Here is a 22,452-nt window from a genome sequence, read left to right as displayed (position 1 = left end):
ATAACTGCTTGTTGATTCCACCAAGAGTGCCACAGCAGTGCTACTCATAATGTAAGTGGTAGGAGCAGAATTAGGCCATTTTGCCCATCAAGTCTACTCCACCATTCAATCATGGATAATCTATCTTTCTGTCTTAACCCCATTCTCCTGCCTTCTCCCCATAACCCCTTACACCCATACTAACCAAGAATCTATCTATCTTTGCCTTAAAAATACCAATTGACGGCCTCCACAGCCTTCTGTTGCAATGAATTCTACAGATTCACCACCCTCTGACTAAAGAAATTCCTCCTAATCTCCTTCCTGAAGGAACGTCCTTTAATTCTGAGGCAATGACATCTGCTCCTAGACTCTCCCACGAGTGGAAACATCCACTTCACATCCGCTCTATCCAGGCCTCTCACTATTCGGTAAGTTTCAATGAGGTCCCCCTCATCCTTCCAAACTCCAACGAGTATTCCAGCTATTGTCCAAATGTACAGCATGTCTGTATGTGTATGTAATTTCAGCGCATACAGTGTACAATGTACATAACACATGAACAATGCAAAACAACTATGTTTCCTAATTAAATCCTCTGCCACTGGAATTAAAATGTGCTTAAACATTCGAGTCACTTGATTATAAAGATCCGTTGGTCAAGATATGCAATATTTAGACCAAGATTAAGCGGGTTAAAGGGCCTGTCCCACGAGCATGCGACTCCATGCGGCAAGCGCGACCTAACGTGGTCACTTGAGCCGTACGGCCTCGCGGGGCCGGTCCCACTTCGATCGCCGGAGCCGTATGGAGTTGTGCGGAGCTGGACCCGACATCGCGCTGGACTCCAAAAACTGACAGTGTTCAAAAATTCCGCGTGGCAACGGCCTGCCGGCCCGCAGCCACATTGAGGCCGTATGCACCGCCTCGACGGGCGTACACACCGTCTCAACGCCGTACGCACCATCTCGACGCCGTACGCAGCGTCTTGATGGCGTATGCCTAGCGCGAACTTCCCGCGGACTTCGCTAGAACTTCACGTCAACTCGTACGGGATCACTCGACCTCCGCGCGGCCCCAGCTTCCAGTTTGGTCGCGCTCGCCGCATTCAGTCGCATGCTGGTGGGACAGGCCCTGTACGGGGATCACTCGACCTCCGCGCGGCCCCCGCTTCCGCTTTGCTCATGGGACAGGCCCTTTATAAGTAATTTTACAAATTTGTGACACCATTCACGGGATTCCGGTGCATACAGAATGATCTCCACTTTGTAATATCCGACTATGACATTTGAATCAATTTTAATGTCAGATCATGGATCATGAATAACCAGAATCTCCTAAAGTATGTTATTCATGTTACCACCGTGGGCAGATGTTTAAGCAGGATCTTGATCAGCTGGGCGAGTGGGCTGAGGAATGGCTCATAGAATTTAATGCAGATCAGTGCATGGTGTTTTGGAAGTCAAACTAGGGCAGAACCTTCACGGTGAATGGTGGGGCTCTAGGAAGTGCTGTACAACAGAGAGATATAGAAGTACAGATTACATATTTCCCTGGATGTGGTGTCACTTGGAAATAGGGTGGTAACGAAGACTTCAGGTACATCAACCTTCATCAGTCACAGTATTGAGTATAGATGTTGGGACATTATGCTAGTTGGCGAGGCCGCATTTGAGGTTCTGTGTTCAGTTTCGTCATCCTGCGTTAAGAAAGATCACATTAAGCTTGGAACAGTGCAGGGAAGATTTGTGCTCTGGGGAGTGATTGCACAGGCTCAGACTTTATTCCCAGGAGCACAGGCATTATGATAAAAGGAATAGTTAGAGTGAATACACAGAGATCTTTTACTCAGTGTCGGCGATTCAAGCACACAAGCACTTGGGTTTAAAGTGAGTGGGGCAAGATTTAATAGGAACCCGAGGGGTGGCATTTTCACTCAGAAGGTGATGGGTAAATGGAATGAGCTGGCAGAGGAAGTAGTTGAGGCAGGGATTAGAGCAGTATCTAAAAGACACTTGGATACAAACATGGATATGAAAAGTATAGAGGAATATGGGCTAAACGCAGTCAAATGAGACTTGCTTCGAAGGGGCATTTTGCTCAGCATTGATGTTGGACCAAAAGGGCCTGTTCTGTCCTGTATTACTGTATTCTGTCCTGTATATTCTTCACACTGAAGTCTGGCTCAGCCTGTGGCAACTAGGAATAGACTGGGTGACAACCAAGAATAGTTTGGTGACTACTGGAGAGACAGTTGACAGCACGGAAAGACAACACCCAGGACAGGCTGGGTTAGCACCCCAGTCTGTGTCTTTCGTGAGAAAGTCACCCAATAAAGCCACGGAAAGGCCTAATGAAACACCGTGGCCTAAAAATTCATCAGGCGAGAATGAAATGCTCGGAGAAGGAGAAAGAGGTGCAGCGCACGGGCCTTGAACCTGGTGAGATGCAGGAGGAGCCCGGCCAGGACTCACCCCACAGAGCCCAGTTCTCCACACACTAGAGTCTCCCAACCCCTGCAGAGTAGTTATTAAGATGGCTGATCCGTGGGTGGTTGCTGCTGGGACGCAAGTCGGGGCCTGATCAACCCCGGCTGGGTCGCCTGGGCGAGGGTGTCTGATGTTGTGAGACCCGAAACACCCAATGACCCCAGATCACGTCACTGAGGATGCATCTAGAAGATGTATATTTTTCACACTGTATATGGATAGCAAACATTTACAGGAATGTGGGCCAAATGCAGGCAAATGTACTAGCACAGTTTGTCAACTAGGTCAGTATGACAAGATGGGCTGAAGAACCTATTTCCATGTTGTATAGATCTATAATTCTTGTTGAATTCTCTATAAATCTGCTTATATGCCCCAAATGATTGTACTTATATATAGTAAGATAACATCTGACATGTCCAAAATCTTCAAATATAAACTACCTTGGGATATTCATTACAACAGAATCCACATTTTCATTATGTATTGACTAAAGAAAAGATATTTCCAAACTAAGGAAAATATAACTTTGACCAAATGTTTTGAAAATGCAGCGATCGGGTCCAGTTTGAAATCATAGAAGAACCTGAACGTCAATGATGATTATTGATTATGTATTCTGGATACCCGCTCCAAAAGGGGAAAATTGCTTCCCATTTCTCCCAAGATTGTCTCCAAAATGACAGTGCTTAATATTTATGGCTTACTGTGCTAAATCTTCAAATATGTTCAAATTTTGTACGAATTCACAAACACCAATTCAGCTCGGAAGTCGGAAATAAAACCGCGAACCGACTTCCCGCAATGCAGACGATGCCCGTCGCTCCGCAATATCTGGAAAATCCAGATCTTCCAAACACTGGTGCATATGTGTGGGCTCCATACAAGACTTGCGTTGGCGAACTCGGGTGTATCTATATACTCAGAATACTGACAGGTCAGTTAAAGTTCAATAGGAGCAAAGAGGTCCTTCTGCAATTGTACAGGCCCCCCTGCACACAATACTCCAGGGTCCTAGTGAGACCACACCTGGAGTATTGTGTGCAGTTTTAGTCTCCAAATTCGAGGAAGGACATTCTTGCTATTGAGGGAGTGCAGCGTAGGTTCACAAGATTAATTCCCGGGATGGCGGGACTGTCATATGCTGAGTAAATGGAATGGCTGGGCTTGTATACTCTGGAATTTAGAAGGATGAGAGGGTATCTTATTGAAACGTATAAGATCATTAAATGTTTGGGCACGCTAGAGGCGGGAAACATGTTCCTGATGTTGGGGGAGTCCAGAACCAGGGGCCACTGTTTAAGAATAAGGGGTAAGCCATTTAGAACGGAGATGAGGAAACACTTTTTCACACAGAGAGTTGTGAGTCTGTGGAATTTTGTGCCTCAGAGGGCAGTAGAGGCCGGTTCTCTGGATACTTTCAAGAGAGAGCAAGGTTGGGCTCTTGAAGATAGCGGAGTCAAGGGATATGGGGAGAAGGCTGGAACGAGGTACTGATTGTGGATGATCAGCCATGATCACAGTGAATGGCGGTGCTGACTCGAAGGGCTGAATGGCCTACTCCTGCACCTATTGTCTATTGTCTATTGCCTACTAGGAGATGGTAAATAACGTTGCAGTCTAAAGTTACATGATTGCCACTGGTGACGCTGGATAAATTGAGCCAATACATTGATGGAATTTATGAAGGGAAATATCGGGTCTCAGTCAGAACCTCTGAGATGTTGTATCTTGGCGCATCACATTGGTAAGGAGTAGGGTTCCCAAATGTTGGCCACATCTGCAATCTTCGTCTATTCAAACCCGATCTCCCACTTCCAAGTGAAACATAGACTATAGAAACATAGAAATAGGTGCAGGAGTAGGCCATTCGGCCCTTCGAGCCAGCACCGCCATTCAATATGATCATGGCTGATCATCCAAAATCAGTACCCCATTCCGGCTTTTTCCCCATATCCCTTGATTCCCATAGCCCCAAAAAGCTAAATCTAACTCTCTCTTGAAAATGTCCAGCGAATTGGCCTCCAATGCCTTCTGTAGCAAAGAATTCCACAGATTCACAACTCTCTGGGTGAAAATGTTTTTCCTCATCTCAGTCCTAAATGGCCTCAAGTTCAAGTTCAAGTGAGTTTATTGTCATGTGTCCCTGTATAGGACAATGAAATTCTTGCTTTGCTTAAGCACACAGAAAATAGTAGGCATTTACTACAAAACAGATAAATGTGTCCATATACCATGATATAAATATATACACACATGAATAAATAAACTGATAGTGCAAATAACAGAAAGTGGTTGGTAATAATCAGAGTTTTGTCCGAGCCAGGTTTAATAGCCTGATGGCTGAGGGGAAGTAACTATTCCTGAACCTGGTTGTTGCAGTCTTCAGGCTCCTGTACCTTCTACCTGAAGGTAGCAGGGAGATGAGTGTGTGGCCAGGATGGTGTGGGTCTTTGATGATACTGCCAGCCTTTTTGAGGCAGCGACTGCGATAAATCCCCTCGATGGAAGGAAGGTCAGAGCCGATGATGGACTGGGCAGTGTTTACTACTTTTTGTAGTCTTTTCCTTTCCAGGGCGCTCAAATTGCCGAACCAAGCCACGATGCAACCGGTCAGCATGCTCTCGACTGTGCACCTGTAGAAGTTAGAGAGAGTCTTCCTTGACAATCCGACTCTCCGTAATCTTCTCAGGAAGTAGAGGCGCTGATGTGCTTTTTTGATGATTGCATTAGTGTTCTCGGACAAGGAAAGACCTTCAGAGATGTGCACGCCCAGGAATTTGAAGCTCTTGACCCTTTCAACCATCGACCCGTTGATATAAATGGGGCTGTGGGTCCCCCTCCTACTCCTTCCAAAGTCCACAATCAGTTCCTTAGGTTTTGCTGGTGTTGAGGGCCAGGTTATTGCGCTGGCACCATATGGACAGTTGCTCGATCTCTCTTCTGTACTCTGACTCATCCCCATCAGTGATACGCCCCACAATAGTGGTGTCGTCAGCGAACTTGATGATGGAGTTCGCACTGTGGTTCGCTACGCAGTCATGGGTATAGAGTGAGTACAGCAGGGGGCTGAGCACGCAGCCTTGAGGTGCTCCCGTGCTGATTGTTATTGAGGCTGACACATTTCCACCAATACGAACAGACTGTGGTCTGTGGACGAGGAAGTCAAGGATCCAGTTGCAGAGGGATGCGCAGAGACCCAGTTCTGCGAGTTTGGTAACCAGTTTGGAGGGGATGATTGTGTTAAATGCCGAGCTGTAATCAATGAATAACAGCCTGACATATGTGTTTTTGTTGTCCAAGTGGTCCAGTGCGGAGTGGAGGGCCAGCGAGATCGCATCCACCGTTGATCTGTTGCGGCGGTATGCGAACTGCAGTGGGTCCAGGTTTTTGTCGATGTAGGAGTTGATTTGCTCCATGATCAACCTCTCAAAGCACTTCATCACCACCAGCGTTAGTGCCACTGGTCGATAGTCATTGAGGCATGTCACCTTACTCTTCTTGGGCACCGGTATAATTGATGCCCTTTTAAAGCAGGTGGGGACCTCAGACCTCAGAAGTGAGAGGTTGAAAATGTCCGTAAAAACTCCCGCCAGTTGGTCCGCACAGGTTTTTAGAACACGACCGGGTATACCATCAGGACCAGGTGCTTTTCGGGGGTTCACCCCTCTGAAGGATTTCCTGACATCGGCCTCTGTGACTGAGACTGAAATGCCATCGCAGCGAATGGGGGATCGGGAAGGCACATCAGTATTCTCCCTGCCAAAGCGTGCGTAAAACGCATTGAGCTCGTCAGGGAGTGATGTTACACCGGCATTCGAGCTGCCTCCTGGTTTTGCCTTGTAGGAGGTGATTGCATTCAGACCCTGCCACAGCTGCCGAACATCTGTCTCGTCCTCCAGTTTGGAGCAGAAGTCCCTTTTGGCCTTTTTGATGGCCTTACCAAGGTCGTATCTGGTCTTCATGTAGGCCACTGTATCATCGGAGGTGAATGCCCTGTGTCTGGACTTCAGGAGAGTGCGGATCTCAAAGTTCATCCAAGGTTTCTGATTGGGAAACACTCGGAAGGTTTTTGTAGGGATGCAGTCCTCCACACATTTCTTTATGAAGTCTGTAACGACTGTGGCATATTCGTTCAAGTCCGTTGCCGAGTCCTTGAACATTGCCCAGTCTACAGACTCCAAACAGTCCTGGAGTTGTTCTTCTGCGCCCCCCCCCCCCCCCCCCCCGACCAGCTCTGTGCTGTCCTCACTTCTGGGGGTGCGCTCTTTAATTGCTGCTTGTAGGCAGGAAGAAGCAGCACCGCGGTATGGTCGGATTTACCGAAGTGAGGGCGAGGGATAGAACGGTAGGCATTCTTGATGGTGGTGTAGCAGTGGTCGAGGGTGTTAGGTCCTCTGGTGCAGCAGGAGACATGTTGGTGGAAGTTGGGGAGTGATTTCTTGAGGTTCGCTTTATTGAAGTCCCCAGCAATGGTGGTAAATGCCTCGGGGTAAGACGTCTGGTGTTTGTTGACCTCCCCCTTATTCTTAAACTGTGACCCTGGTTCTGGACTCCCCCAACATCAAAACATGTTTCCATCTACCCTGTCCAATCCTCTAGGAATTTTATATGTTTCTATGAGATCTCCTCTCATCCTTCGAAATTCCAGTGAATACAAGCCCAGTCAATCCATTCTTTCATCATATGTCAATCTCGCCATCCCGGGAATTAACCTGGTGAACATACGCTGCACTCCCTCAATAGCAATAATGACCTTCCTCAAATTAGGAGACCAAAATTGCACACAATATTCCAGGTGTGGTCTCACCAGGGCCCTGTACAACTGCAGTAGGACCTCCTTGCTCCTAAACTTAAAATAATTTTCAGAAAATAATCTGCCTTCTTGTTCTTGCCACCAAAGTGGATAACCTCACATTTATCCACATTATACTGCATCTGCCATGCGTCTGCCCACTCACCCAACCTATCCAAGTCACCCTGCAGCCTCATAGCATCCTCCTCGCAGCTCACACTGCCACCCAGCGTTGTGTCATCCGCAAATTTAGAGATGTTACTTTTAATTCCCTCGTCTAAATCGATAATATGTATTGTAAACAACTGGAGTCCCAGCACCGAGCCTTGCGGCACCCCACTAGTCACTGCCTGGCATTCTGAAAAGGACCCGTTAATTCCTACTCTTTGCTTCCTGTCTGCCGACCAGTTCTCTATCCATGTCAATACCCTACACCCAATATCATGTGCTCTAATTTTGCACACTAATCTCTTGTGTGGGACCTTGTCAAAGGCTTTTTGAAAGTCCAGATACACCACATCCACTGGCTCTCCCTTATCCATTCTACTTGTCACATCCTCAAAAAATTCCAAAAGATTTGTCAAACATGATTTTCCCTTCATGCTGATTATGACCGATCCTGTCACTGCTTTCCAAATGCGCTGTTATAACATCTTTAATAATTAACTCCAGCATCTTCCCCACTACCGATGTAAGGGTAACTGGTCTATAATTCCCCATTTTCTCTCTCCCTCCTTTCTTAAAAAGTGGAGTTACATTGACTATCCTCCAGTCCACAGGGACTGATCCAGAGTCGAGAGAACATTGGAAAATGATCACCAATGCATCCATGATTTCTAGGGCCACCTCCTTGAGTACTTGGGGATGCAGACCATCAGGCCCTGGGGATTTATCTGCCTACAGTCCCAATAATTTACCTAACACCATTGTCTGACCAATGTGGATTCCCTTCAGTTCCTTCCTCCCACTAGATCCTCGGTCCCCTAGTATTTCTGGGAGATTGTTTGTGTCTTCCTTAGTGAAGATAGAACCAAAGTACTCATTTAACTGTTCTGCCATTTCCATGTTTCCCATTATAAACTCACCTGTCTCTGACTGTAAGGGACCTACATTCACTAATCTTTTCCTTTCTACATACCTAATTCACCTTTCCAAGAGTGAGCTACTTGATGTCCTGACAGAATCATTGCGACCAAATGATACTATGATGCTATGATCTTACAGTATATACAACAGGTGTGTGTGTACTAGTATACAACACCATTATGTGAAACTGAAAGTGTCTGTGCACGCCTCCCAGTTAATGTCCAGACACTTATTCCGGAAAAGGCTCTTATGTGAGAACCAGCGGTGAGGAAAGGGAGCAGACGAGAAGTGTTTTAGGGAGTTCATATAATTCAATCAAAATTTAACAAAACTGCAAAACTAAATGCTTTGCTGATCCCTTTATTAACTCACAGGCTCATCCCAGGGTAATGCATTTTGAAGTTTACACTTTATTTAAATGTTTCATCCTTACACCTCATTCATTCCACTGAGGCAAGTCATAATATATGATATTTTCCTTTCCTCTCCTTTCCTTTCCTCATCTTTGATCTTAAGAGAATTAAGAATATTAATATATACATTTTCAATCATTATCCCAATGGATTTTGATGACCTTGTTAAAAAGAGGAGCTAACATGGGGAAAAGCAGCATACTGGTGCGGGAATAGATGTGACCTCAATACTCTTCACATGCACATTTTCAAGACGAGTTCAGTTATCCTTGGAATCACTCCATCTACAGGATAACATTCCAGTGTCCCTAGGCGAGGGGCTGATCTATTTATTTAAACTTTTAAGCAAAGGCCTATGTTCCAGAGTTTGGGCACTGGGCCCTTTCCCACTTTGGTGTGTGAAAGTTAAGAAGATTATAAACACTTTATTCAGTTTCTCTCTAACCCCAGTGTGAAAACTATTGACCGTTTCATTTATCTGAGTCAGTCAGGATTCTAAATTCTGCCTGTTTAAACAGTGCTGTTGATTTTTACTGAGGTTTTATTATAGAACCTTTTTTTTGTACTACAATAGAACGTATCCCATGCATTGTTACTGCAATGATAATTATTGCACCTTTTTTGTCTCTTAGTTTAGTTTAGCTTAGAGATACAGTGTGGAAACAGGTCCTTCGGCTCACCAAATCCGCGCCGACCAGCGATCGCCGCACATTAACACTACCCTACACACACAAGGGACAATTTTACATTTATAGCAAGCCAATTAACCTGCAAACCTGTACGTTTGCTCTTATTGAGCAAAGCTTTCCATGCCCTGAGGCCAGGGCTGAAGTTTGTATATATTTGGTTCATATTTAACATGCACTACTGGACAGCAGTATCAAGTCAAGTCAAGTCAAGTCAAGTTTATTCGTATAGCTACAAAGCTACTGCCTCACAGCGCCAGTGACCTGGGTTCGATGCTCACCCCGGGTGCTGTCTGTGTGGAGTTTGCACGTTTTCTTTGCGGCAGAATGGGTTCCTCCAGATGCTCCGGTTTCCTCGCAGTTCCCAAAGATGTGCGGGTGTGTAGATTCATTGACCTCTGCAAATTGTGGATGAGAGTGGATGAGAAAGTGGGATCACCTAAAACTGGTGTCACCGGCGTGAACTCAGCGCGCCGATGCTGTATCTTTAAACTAGACTAAACTAATGCAAGAATGACTTGGTCATAAGGTCATAAGTGATAGGAGTAGAATTAGACCATTCGGCCTATCAAGTCTACTCTGCCTTTAAATCATGGCTGATCTATCTCTCCCTCCTAATACCATTCTCCTGCCTTCTCCCCATAACCCCTGACACCCATACTCATCAAAAATCTATCGATCTCCGCCTTAAAAATATCCACTGACTTGATCTCCACAACCTTCTGTGGCAAAGAATTCCACAGATTCACCACCCTGTGACTAAAGACATTTTCTCCTCATCTCTTTCCTTAAATAATGTCCTTTAAACCCGAACTTGGAACTGGGTGTAGTTAACTTGCTTCCGAGTGAAAAGATGGCAAGTACACCATGCCTCACATCAAATACTTAAAGCACATAAATCTCAGTGCACTGCTGAAGAAACCAGGCTGTTGTAGCTTGAGGCAGAGATCCTTGTTCGGCTGAGCTAGGTCATTCCATGTGTGAGTTACCTCCTTGGTCCTAACCAGCCTTCACTTCGAGATCAACATTTCCATCGTGGATTGCTTCATTCCTCTTCACTGCTGAGAGCTGGCAGTATGAAAATTGTCGAGCAACTTCCTTCGCTTATAACATCAACTACACATCATTGACTATAAGGTGCTTTGAATTGCGCTGAAATACTCAATTTAAATGCTAGTTTATACCATACTACAGTTATTCCCTTTCTGGACTTGAATTAGCTGGCACCAAACGTTCACGCTCTTAGATAGACACAAAAAGCTGGAGTAACTCAGCGGGACAGGCAGCATCTCTGGAGAGAAGGAATGGGTGACGTTTTGGGTCGAGACAAGTTAGGGAAAAGGGAAATGAGAGATATAGACGATGATGTAGAGAGGTGTAGAACAAATGAATGAAAGATATGCAAAAAGGTAAAAGGAGACAGGCCATTGTTGGGTGAAAACGAGAAGCTGGTGCTTAGCTTTCCAAACTGGTTACAGACTATATTTGTTTACAAAATACACAACAGAAAGAAGGGGAAATGTTGGCTCAATGGAATTGGGCTGTATTGGGCTGAGGTTATTGGGGGGAAAGACGCCGATTAAAAGTGAGCTCTGTATTTCCCTCCCATTATTTCCCAATAAACAGATTATTAGTCTCCATTACTAGATCTGACGTTCGGTGGAGTGCCCAGAATTAGATTTTCAAAGTAAGATGCCATCTCATTTAAAAAAAAATGAAATTGTGCGTGTTCGAGATTTGCACGATGGCGATTTGTGGGGGGGCCAGCGAGCATCGATAGCAGCAGCCTCCAGAATGGGTAAAGGTTGGGCTGTAAGGCAGGGGCAGCGAAGCGGAGCAGTCCCAGTGCACGGTGACTTTGAGATGACATTGACGCTATGTAGATGAGGGTGTCAGGCTGGGCGCCGCACGCTACGTTGTTGCCTGAGTTATTAGCCAGTTGCGCGGGAGCCTAGATCATCCCTGCCCCTCTCCGCTCCTCACTCTCCTCGTACCCAGAGCTGCGCTGTGTGGTGGAGAGAGCGCACTGCCTGGCTCTTGGCTCTCAACCTCCTGCCTCACAAAAAGGCAGCAGCGCCAACACAACAAAGATTGGGTGTTTTGTCAACGGCAACTTGGGAAGCAGTGGACAGTAAGTGTACGGTTCAGCCGTGTAACATTCCCAGAGAAACAAGCGAGGGCTGGAACCGCAATCATAGAGCCGGTAAGCTTATTGAAAGTGGGAAAGGATCACACTTCTCTGAAAGATTTCTAGGATGGTCTTGCAGCAATAATTCCCTGCACTTTATTTCAGTCAGGGATACAGATAAAAGTTGGAATCCTGTAGTATGAGAATGTGATGGAGCGGTGGACGAGAGAGATTTCATCGTGGGTCTCTCATTTTAAACTTTCATCTCCAGCGACAAGGCGACAGACTTAGAAATTGTGCGGGAGACAAACTCTGGCGAACCTAGATCAATGGGAAGCGACAAGGGATGTTTTTGTGCACATCAGTAGACTGCTTGATGGGCAAAGCTCGGAGCTAGAGGCGCCTTGCTTGCGCAAATCTGGATCAGTTCTCTGTTTAAATGCTGTGACCGTGTCCGAGACTATACGCAAGGAGAGGTTTGTGGCACGGTGGTGCAGCTAGTATCTCCGCTGCCTCGCAGCGCTAGACATCCGAGTTCAATCCTGACCACCGGTGCTATCGGTGTGGAGTTTGCTCGTTCTCCCTGCCACTGTGTCCTCACAGTGTCCGCTTTCCCATCACATTCCAAAGCGAGCAGGTTGGGAGACAATTTGGCCACAACAAATTACCCCTAGTATGTCGGGGAATGAGATAATCTGTATTGTGTGTGTGTGTGTGTGTGTGTGTGTGTGTGTGTGTGTGTGTGTGTGTGTGTGTGTGTGTGTGTGTGTGTATGTGTGTACACATGCACGTGTGTATGTACGTCCGTATACCTGTATGTATGTTTGTATGTATGCATGTATGTAGGTATGCATGTATGTAAGTATGCATGTATGTAAGTATGTGTGTACGTATGTATGTGAGTATGTATGTACGTACGTATGTATGTATGTGTATGTGTATATGTATTATGTATGTATGCATGCGTGTATGTATGTAAGTATGCATGTATGTTTATATGTATTTACGCAAGTATATATGTGTATGTACGTATATGTACGTATGTATGTATGTATGTATGTATGTATGTATGTATGTATGTATGTATGCATGTATGTATGTATGTATGTATGTATGTATGTGTGTGTATGTGTGTGTGTGTATGTATGTATGTGTATGTATGTATGTATGTATGTATGTATGTATGTATGTATGTATGTATGTATGTATGTATGTATGTATGTATGTATGTATGTATGTATGTATGTATGTATGTATGTATGAGAATGCGGGGAATATTGATGTTCGGCACAAAAGCAGTGGGCAGAAGGGCCTGTTTCCACGCGGTGTATCTCCGCGGCTCTATTCTATACTGTGCCTGATATTAAACGCAGCGTTTCATTACATGATGCAGTTTGTGGATAGCAAAAGATGATCAACAGTTGAATTAACTTCTATATTTTCTATTTATTTTTTCAAGGTGATATTTTACATCGAGGTTTACTTGTAAAGAAAGTCACAGCGTGGCCCTTGAGCGCTGCTCCCAAATCATAGATGCGTTGATTTTAACTTAAGTCGAAATTGACGTGACGTGTCCCAATTCCATCAATAGGACCAAGCCAATCGCCGAGTGAAGGCACGTGCGTCTGGCTGTTTCTATCGTTACCAAAGCTAGCCTGCGATTCCTTGTCTCTTTGCAGCATCTCTCCCCTTGGTTCAATCCGGACGCCAGCCTCATCCAACGCCAGCCGGCACCGGCCGCAGCAAGCCCACCCGCCCTCCGACCCATCCATCGCATGTTTTTTTTCGGCCTGCACAGCTCTGACTGAACCGCAAAGCTGCTTTCCACGTGGTCTGGTGCTGAAAATTACCGATCGCCTCCCCGGCGCTGGGCGCCCAGGTTTAAAGCCATGGCGACCAACAGCGCAAAGACGCCCGACGGACAAATCTCCACCGAACTCCACGACGCCCCCACCTCGAACGACAAACCGAAAACGCTTGTGGTGAAGGTGCAAAAGTCGAAACCGATTCCCGAGAGGGAGAAGTGGGGAGGAAAATATGACTTTCTGCTCTCCTGTGTTGGATATGCAATCGGCCTGGGGAATGTGTGGCGCTTTCCCTATCTTTGTGGGAAGAACGGCGGAGGTAAAAAATGTCTTTAGTGTACACTTGGTATATGTATGTTGCACGCATTGAAACAAAGATACTATTGACAGACACTAAAAGCTGGAGTAACTCAGCGGTACAGGCAGCATCTCTGGAGAGAAGGAATGGGTGACGTTTCGGGTCGAGACACTTCTTCGGACTGAGAGTCAGGGGAAAGGAAAATAATTTCGTGTAAATTATACTATTTCCCACTTCTCTGTTTTGGATTTCAAATGCCAAAGACAACCGCGCGTTAAAGACTATATACTCTAGATTGTTGATGTGGTTACAACATTTTTATTTAATATTCGAAGTTCGAATAAGAAAAAACACATTTTAAAAAATAGAATTCAATGGTTTTAACGGGTCTGTTGTGATTTTAAATGGCTCGCTGAGTTCCGGCATTAGGCACATAACTCAATGTGTCTGTCTATTTCGCATGAATTTAATGGATCAATTTCACTTGAATTTCTAACCAGCTGTTTATTGTTCTCTCCAAGGGGCATTTCTCATTCCCTATTTCCTGACACTGATCTTTGCTGGAATGCCTATCTTCCTGCTGGAGTGCTCCCTGGGTCAGTATACATCTATCGGCGGGCTCGGCATCTGGAGACTGGCGCCAATGTTCAAAGGTAATGGCTCGAGTTAGCACCGTGACTAGCGCTGGAGCACATCTGGCCAATGACCTCGGTGGACAGAATATTAAACATTGCAGTCGCGAGGAAGAATTTTTCATCGCGTAGCGGCTTCCACCACCCCCCCCCCCCCTCCCCCTCCCCCCTCCCCCTCCCCCTCCCCCCCTTTTAAACCAAAAAAAACCACTAAATAATTAGTAACCTATCAAATATTAATTCAAGGTAGACATAAAATGCTGGAGTATCTCAGCGGGACAGGCAACATCTCTGGAGAGAAGGATTTTGTGTCTACCTTCGATTTAAACCAGCATCTGCGGTACTTTCCTACAAATATTAATACATGTTTGCAACATTTGGAATTAAAGTTTTCATGATTTGTTTTGAACGGGATGTAATAAACATTGTATTTTCTCCATGGACCTGTTCTCACAATAGATAAACATTGTAAACATTAAGGCCGGTGTAGTTTGAATGTCAAGAGACCATGGCGGGGGGAACTCACCTGTAATGTCTGCACTCGATGTTATAGAAGAAATTGCAGGGGAAATTACCGCCGTGTTGCACAGAATAAGCTGTGAAGTATTCGCTTGAAACTCCCGTCAGCTTTGGTCATACTTGTTACCGTGCCTTTAAGTTGATGTGTTATTAAAATCCGTATGGGGTTCTCTGTCCACAGGCGTGGGTCTCGCAGCCGCCGTGCTTTCTTTCTGGCTGAATATCTATTACGTCGTGATCATTGCTTGGGCCATTTATTACTTGTATAATTCTTTCACGTCGGTAAGTTCCTGCTCTGTCAATTTCCGAGCGCGAAATGGATTCTTCGCGGTTTTATTATTAAAAAGAACCTACCGTAGCTGACAGTCGAAAACAATGTGATGTAAAAGTCGCGGTGTGAACCAGTCCAGTGGCGGCCAAGCGCCTTTAATGAAGTCGTATATCTGCGCTCAAAGCAGCGGGGCGGTTGGGGAGCGGTAAATGGCAAAAGATAAAGGATATCCAGAATAAATTACAAAGTAATGGCAGCGTTTCATTTGCAGGAACTTCCTTGGCAAAGCTGCGGAAACGCCTGGAACACTGAAAGATGCTCCTCAAACTACAGTATGTCCAACTCAACCAACTTCACCAGCCCGATCGTGGAGTTCTGGGAGTAAGATGTCGTTTTACCTCTTTCTTATTCTGTCAACTAATGCGTACCTTTCACAAACATTGAAATGGGAGATAACTTTATCTGACTTTGTCCGCAGGCGGAACATGCATCAGTTATCTGACGGATTGGATCAGCCGGGGCAAATTCGAGCGCCGCTTGCAATAACGCTAGCCATCGCCTGGGTTCTTGTGTATTTTTGCATTTGGAAGGGTGTCAGTTGGACGGGAAAGGTAAAGTCTTTACGCCGATAACGAGCAACAGTGCACAGAAGCTGGAACCCGTGTGACGGGAAAAACGGCCGAGTTTTTCACCTTAGGGCGTGGAGTCGTTCTCTGTGCGCCCAGAACGTCCCAAATTGGCTTTGGTCGGCGGTTTGGACAGTGCGCGTTGCTACCTAAGCAGCTGGATGAACTTCAGTCACAGAACCAGACCATTCGGCCCATCGTCTCTGTACTGTTTGGAGCGAGGGAGTCCTACGAGCTATATCGTACATTTGCCACCCTCCTCCCTCCCAGCCCAGTTTGAATAAATAGATGGCCTAGCCTCAACTAACCAAGGGGGAATGTTCAACAGGTCAATCGGAAGTACTGTCATTAGAGATAGACACAAAATGCTGGAGTAACTCGGCGGGACAGGCAGCATCTCTGGCGAGAAGGAATGGGTGACGTTTCGGGTCGAGACCTTTCTTCGGACTATCCAGAGATGCTGCCTGTCCCGCTAAGATACTCCAGCATTTTGCGTCTATCTTCGGTGTAAACCAGCATCTGTAGTTCCTTCCTACAAGTATGGCCATTAGGTGACATAAGGTTTGAAATGTGCAAGGGTTGTGGAGGCATTATTCACATACGATCCCACCTTTCTTAGCCCCACACCGGCCTCGTGGTACAGAACAATGAAACTCGTCCAATGAAGGGGGTGGGGGTGGATCGTGGATGCAATTAAAACTTTGAAACGCTCAGAACACGTAGCTGATATAACAGGCCGATCATGCAATCCATGTTTTAGTTTAGTTTAGTGTCACGTGTACCGAGATACAGTGAAAGGCTTTCGTTGCGTGTTGCCAGTCAGCCGAAAGATAATACATGATTACAATCGAGCCATTCACAGTGTACATGGATACATGATACATGATAAGCGAATAATGTTAAGTGCATGGTCCAGCAACCAGCAAAGTCCGATCAAGGATATAGTGTGGAGGTCTCCAATGAGGTAGATAGCAGTTCAGGACTGCTCTCTGGTTGTGGTAGGATGATTCAGTTAGAAGCATAGATGCAGGAGTAGGTCATTCGGCCCTTCGAGCCAGCACCACCGTTCAATGTGATCATGGCTGATCATCCCCAATCAGTACCCCGTTCCCGCCGTCTCCCCATATCCCTGGACTCCGCTATTTTTAAGAGCCCCATCTAGCTCTCTCTTGAAAGCATCCAGAAAACCTGCCTCCACCGCCCTCTGAGGCAGAGAATTCCACAGACTCACCACTCTCTGTGAGAAAACGTGTTTCCTCGTTCAATATGATCATGGCTGATCATCCAAAATCAGATGCTGCACCCGCTGAGTTTCCCCAGCAATTTTGTGTACATCCAAAATCAGAACCTGGTTCCTGCTTTCTCTCTATAGCCCTTGATTCCGTTAGCCCTAGGAGCTATATCTAACTCTCTCTTGAATACATCGGCTGGGAAGAAACTGTCCCTGAAATTGGAGATGTGTTTTGGTGCTCCCAGTACTCACAATCTTATACAACCATCGGTATGGTTATAAAACGGTATGCTGACGCTCGCTACACATGGTGCAATCCCATCATTTAATCCACTTTTTAAAAAACTGTCCGCGTCTTTCCGCAGGTGGTTTACTTTTCAGCCATCTATCCCTACATCATGCTCCTCACGTTGTTTTTCCGTGGAGTGACACTGCCGGGCGCCCGTGAAGGAATCTTGTTCTACATCACTCCAGATTTCAGTCGCCTCACCGACTCCGAGGTATGTCAGTTGTGGCACTTGTGCCAGTCAGGCCCCTACAGTGTGTGCGTGAAATCACTGGCATCGCCACTACTCGTGGACAATTGGACCATCTCTCTCTCTCTCTCTCTCTCTCCCTCTCTGTCTCTCAGGTATGGCTGGACGCCGCCACGCAGATATTCTTCTCCTACGGGTTGGGTCTTGGTTCGCTGGTGGCGCTGGGCAGCTACAACACATTCCACAACAACATATACAGGTAACAACTGACTTCCCATTGGCAGCTTTATGCATTACATATAAAACATGCCCTTCGCCCTACAATACGTGTGTGGCGAACACAATGTCAAGACACGTTGACAAGTTACAGGAGTAGAATTCGGCCATTCGGCCCATCGAGTCTCCTCCGCCATCCAACCATGCCTGACCTCGGCCTCCTAATCCCATTTCCTGCCTTCTCCCCATAACCCTTGACACCCGTTTTTCTAATTAAAGATTTGTCTATATCTGCCTTAAAAATATCCACTGACTTGGCCTCCACAGCCATCTGTGGCAATGAGTTCCACAGATTAAAGAAGTTCCTCCTCACCTCCTTTCTAAAAGAGCACCCTTTAATTCTGAGGCCGTGAACTCTGGTCTCCCACCAGTGGAAATATCCTCTCCCCATCCACTCTATGCCTTTCATTATTTTGTAAATTTAATGAGATATCCCTCTCATTCTTCTAAACTCCATTGAGTAGAGGCCCAGTGCTGTCAAACGCCTATCGTATGTTAACCCACTCATTCCTGGAATCATTCTTGTAAACCTCCTCTGGACCCTCTCCAGACACAATGCATCCTTCCTCAGATAAGGGGCCCAAATTTGCACACAGTACTCCAAATGCGGCCTGACCATCGCCTAACTAATCTCATCTCATCTGCGTGCACACTATCCACGTGGTCTTGCTGACAATCCTGGATGTCTAATGGATACTTGGATCATGCTGGGCGTGAGTCCGATCGGCCCATCGCGTCCATGTCCACGCTTTATCCAGAATGAAAACCGAAACACTCCGCAAGCCAAGCTGCGGGGAGAGAGAGAGAGAGAGAGAGAGAGAGAGAGAGAGAGAGGGGAGAGAGGGGAGAGAGGGGAGAGAGGGGAGAGAGGGGGAGAGAGAGAGAGAGAGAGAGAGAGAGATGTCACGTTTCAGGATGAACTCCCTTCATCTTCGTCAGGATAAAGTTCTGAATAAAAAATCTTCGACCAGAAGCATTGACTCCGTTTCTCGCCCCGCAGTCGCTACCTGAGCTGCTGGGTGTTCCCATCGTTTCCCCCTTAATTTCGGACTTTCAGCATCTGCATCTGGTCCCCAATTCATCTCCACCGGGCGCTTTGCGCAGAAACCTGGCGTTTTCCCCTTGTAGCATCTAGCAACATCTATGTTTCTCTCTAAATCCACTTTAGTTTAGGAGTCGTCTAAATCTGACAATGACATTAGTACATTACAATGGCTCGTGGTCGAACACTATTCTTTGTTTGGTCCTAATATGTGTGTGTGATGTGGAGGGGGGAGGGAGGGCAGTTGATTATAATTGGCTTTACATAAACGAGATGAACGTTTCTTGTTTTATTCATCAGCACCGCTTTGCCACGTTTCATTCTCGGCGGCAGCCTTTTCAAAATGAGCAAACCTAACATTTTGCAAACCATGCTTAATGCGCATCAGCAGCTGGTTAAATACCAGCGAGGCCACCGCTTATTTCATCCTTAAATGTGAAAAAACAAATCGTCACTGCCAATTCATGTCCCGTAATCGCAATAAGCATTCGCCTCTGCACGGCCCGTTGTTGGAGGTTCAGTATTTATTCCCAGCAAGTTCTTCCGTTAAATATAGGCGCACAAAAAGCTGGAGTAACTCAGCGGGACAGGCAGCGTCTCTGGAGAGAAGGTCGAGACTTTTCTTTGGACTTGAAGAGGGGTCTCGACCCGAAACGTCACCCATTCCTTCTCTTCAGAGCTGCTGCCTGTCCCGCTGAGTTACTCCAGCATTTGTGTCTATCTTTGGTGTAAACCAGCACCTGCAGTTCCTTCCTACACAAGTTCTTTCATTAAATCGATTGAGACTTCGGGCAAAATTGATAATTTTCATATATTGGAAATTAAAACGATCTATAACCCCCCCCCCCCCCCCTCCCCCCCAACCCCGACCCATCCTCACCCCACCCCCTCTCTCTCTCGTCATATATCTGTCAATGCATCTCCAAAGTAAATCCAAACCGGACAACACATTGCAGGGGAGAAGGCAGGGCGCTGAAGTGTCCCTCGGCTTGGCCCATGAGTGTACGGCATTAGCGGCCAAGGGAGCCGTGCAGATTCTCCCACTCTTGCAGTGGCCCTGGGAGGGAATGCCCAGCCTCCACATCCCGCTTCCCACGGTGTGACAACCGCAGATAGACCATCACGTATATGGGTAGCTCGACATCACGAGGGCGAATCAAAATCCCAACGGGCGCCCAAGGAATGATTCAAGTTACACCGCTGGCAAAAGTCAACCTCGTTTCTTCCCTCCTTGTTTCAGAGACTCGATCATTGTCTGCTGCATAAACTCCACCACCAGCATGTTTGCGGGATTTGTCATTTTCTCCATTGTCGGTTTCATGGCACACGTGACCAACAGGCCTATCGCCGATGTGGCAGCTTCAGGTATGAAAACATCCCCATCTTTCTCTGGGTTTTAGTTAGATGCTTAAGGCCCACGGTTAGACCCACGGATTTCATCTGGGGGTGTGAATTTTCTGCCCACTTCTGAATAATATTAGCATTTTTTTTCCAATGACACCTCAAAATGATGACAATGGCACTTACTGGGAAGGAAAAACATTTTGTTTGATTTTGAAGCAATTATTATGACAGAGATAGGCACAAAATGCTGGAGTAACTCTGCGGGACAGGCATCAATCATCTCTGGAGAGAAGGAATGGGCGACGTTTTGGGTCGAGACCCTCCTTCAGACGTGAGAACCGGAAACAATCAGGTCTGAAGAAGGGTCTTGACCCATTCCTTCTCTCTAGAGATGCTGCCTGTCCCGCTGAGTTACTCCAGTAATTTGTGTCTATCTGCGGTGTAAACCAGCACCTGCAGTTCCTTCCCACACAATTATTATAAGAGATGTGTTTAGTGGGTGGGGGTTAGAAAAGATCATGAAACCTATAGATGTTTTCTATCACTCAGAATATTGCTCTCAAAATAAGGTATTGATTGCTGAGGGCTATACTTATGGGTTGCAGTTGACATCCAGCCAAAACAGATCTCATGCATAGTCTTGCTCACACTGAGGGGGCATCTGCCAGGCACTAGCGGCTGATTTACAAGTGGCTTGCGGGCTGATTTCGCCAATGAATTAAGCCGAAGAAGAAAGAAGCGACTCGTCAGCCTGCGTCCAGAGTGTGGTCTCTCCATCAACCTTGGAATCTGATCTCATTCACAGACAATTATTCAATGTGGAAGAGTGGACTAAGAAGCTTTCAGACTAATGGAAGAGTGGAATCAAAGCCCAGCATGCCACTGTGAATGAAATCCTACCAACTTGGATAGTTACAGCCTCGGGAGGGTTTGAATGTTATATGTGTAGGAAGGAACTGCAGATGCTGGTTTTCACCAGCAGATACAAAATGCTGGAGTGACTCAGCGGGACAGGCAGCATCTTCGGAGAAAAGGAATGGGTGTCATTTTGGGTCGAGACCCTTCTTCAGACCATCTTCAGATGCTATACTTTTGCACAATTTCTCATATTAAATGCCTCCCTGTGAATCCAAGGCTGGTGCCTAAGGAATGACCGCATGTTGCTGAACAGAGAGAGGGAAGAGTGGTGAGGTTGCTCCAATGTGAGCTGAAAGAGAGGAAGCATTGTCTGCATGGCCAGCCAAGATCAAGCATAGAATGGGCATAGACTGCAATTGGAATATTTTGCAATGCATAAGTATGTGGAAGGTCTTGAACAGCTCATGCTGCCTTCGCAGGACATAGTGAAAAACTCATAAATGTGATCATACACACCATTAGATTAGCAACAGTTCACAATTGACGGCTCGGAATTGCAAGTGAAACAACAATGCTCACTTTTCACTTAACGAATCTGGTCTAAGCTTTGATGCAACATGGATTTCCTCTTTCTTTAATATCTGTAAGGCACCCAGTGTTGTCCAGTGATCTTAATGAAACATTCTCAGACAAAAAAACAGCAAGAAAACTGAAATATTATGAATTACATTTCTGAATGTTTTACAGAGTAAAATAAATATTGGAACATATACAAGGATTAAAGCAGATGAAGGCATATCATAGAAACTTTCTTAGATTTAAAAAAAAAATCCTCATAAATTTGAAATAAAAATTCTGTGTGAATAACAATCCACAAACATAACATCACAATTTCAGGGCTAGAAAACATTTACAACCTAGTTACACCTCATGAAAGAGCAAGGTTTCCAATGTACTTTTACAGTGCAAACAGTTCATAAAAAATAGCATTTCATCTCAATTCACTGATTCTACATTGAGGGTCTTGGAGAAAGGATCAACAATGCACCGCACTATACAGCAGCAATTCTCCATGTCTGTATTTTACTGTAGATATGTGTACTCCAGACATTGCTGGCTGGTTCCCTTGATTATACAATGGACTGACAGCTTCATCATTTTCCCATTATAAACTCCACATCATTAATTCTATGATTTAAAACTTGCCAAGGGAATGCATGATACATTCATTAAGACTCGCATAGTGCATTCAGACATATGCAGAATCATATTTACATTTAGCGACAGAGCAGGAAGCAGCCCACTAAAATGTTGACAGTGATGTAAAATTTAATCATTCTTTGAAGCCTGCTGGCAACAATATAAAATAAATCATATCTAACCTTCCTGAAAATTATTACAGTTTTATGCTCTTGGATGCATGTTAAATCAGAAGGTCAAGAGTATGTGAAATCAAGCAAACTTTAAATGAGAAGTCACATATTCCTGTCACATATAA

At 45.7% G+C, this 22,452-nt stretch overlaps 1 protein-coding gene across 2 annotated transcripts in view; it reads left to right on the top strand.

Moving 5' to 3' along the window:
* Positions 1-22,452, top strand: part of slc6a1 (solute carrier family 6 member 1) — a 74,296-nt gene that overhangs the window by 9,994 nt on the left and 41,850 nt on the right. The window contains exons 1-9 of one of the 2 annotated variants that reach the window (XM_033037249.1): positions 11,277-11,651; positions 13,036-13,700; positions 14,201-14,332; positions 15,012-15,112; positions 15,373-15,482; positions 15,580-15,712; positions 17,324-17,458; positions 17,590-17,693; positions 19,993-20,117. In XM_033037249.1, the coding sequence (XP_032893140.1) occupies positions 13,466-13,700; positions 14,201-14,332; positions 15,012-15,112; positions 15,373-15,482; positions 15,580-15,712; positions 17,324-17,458; positions 17,590-17,693; positions 19,993-20,117 (1,075 nt within the window). In that variant the 5' untranslated portion in view covers positions 11,277-11,651; positions 13,036-13,465. Of the gene's footprint in view, positions 1-11,276; positions 11,652-13,035; positions 13,701-14,200; positions 14,333-15,011; positions 15,113-15,372; positions 15,483-15,579; positions 15,713-17,323; positions 17,459-17,589; positions 17,694-19,992; positions 20,118-22,452 lie in introns of those variants that run through there. The other variant, XM_033037250.1, reaches the window with a different exon arrangement.

Source organism: Amblyraja radiata, chromosome 18 (genome assembly GCF_010909765.2).
Source record: "Amblyraja radiata isolate CabotCenter1 chromosome 18, sAmbRad1.1.pri, whole genome shotgun sequence".
Lineage (NCBI taxonomy): Eukaryota > Metazoa > Chordata > Chondrichthyes > Rajiformes > Rajidae > Amblyraja > Amblyraja radiata.
The sequence above is the reverse complement of the archived record's forward strand: the minus strand, read 5'-3'. Positions and strand labels throughout refer to the sequence as shown.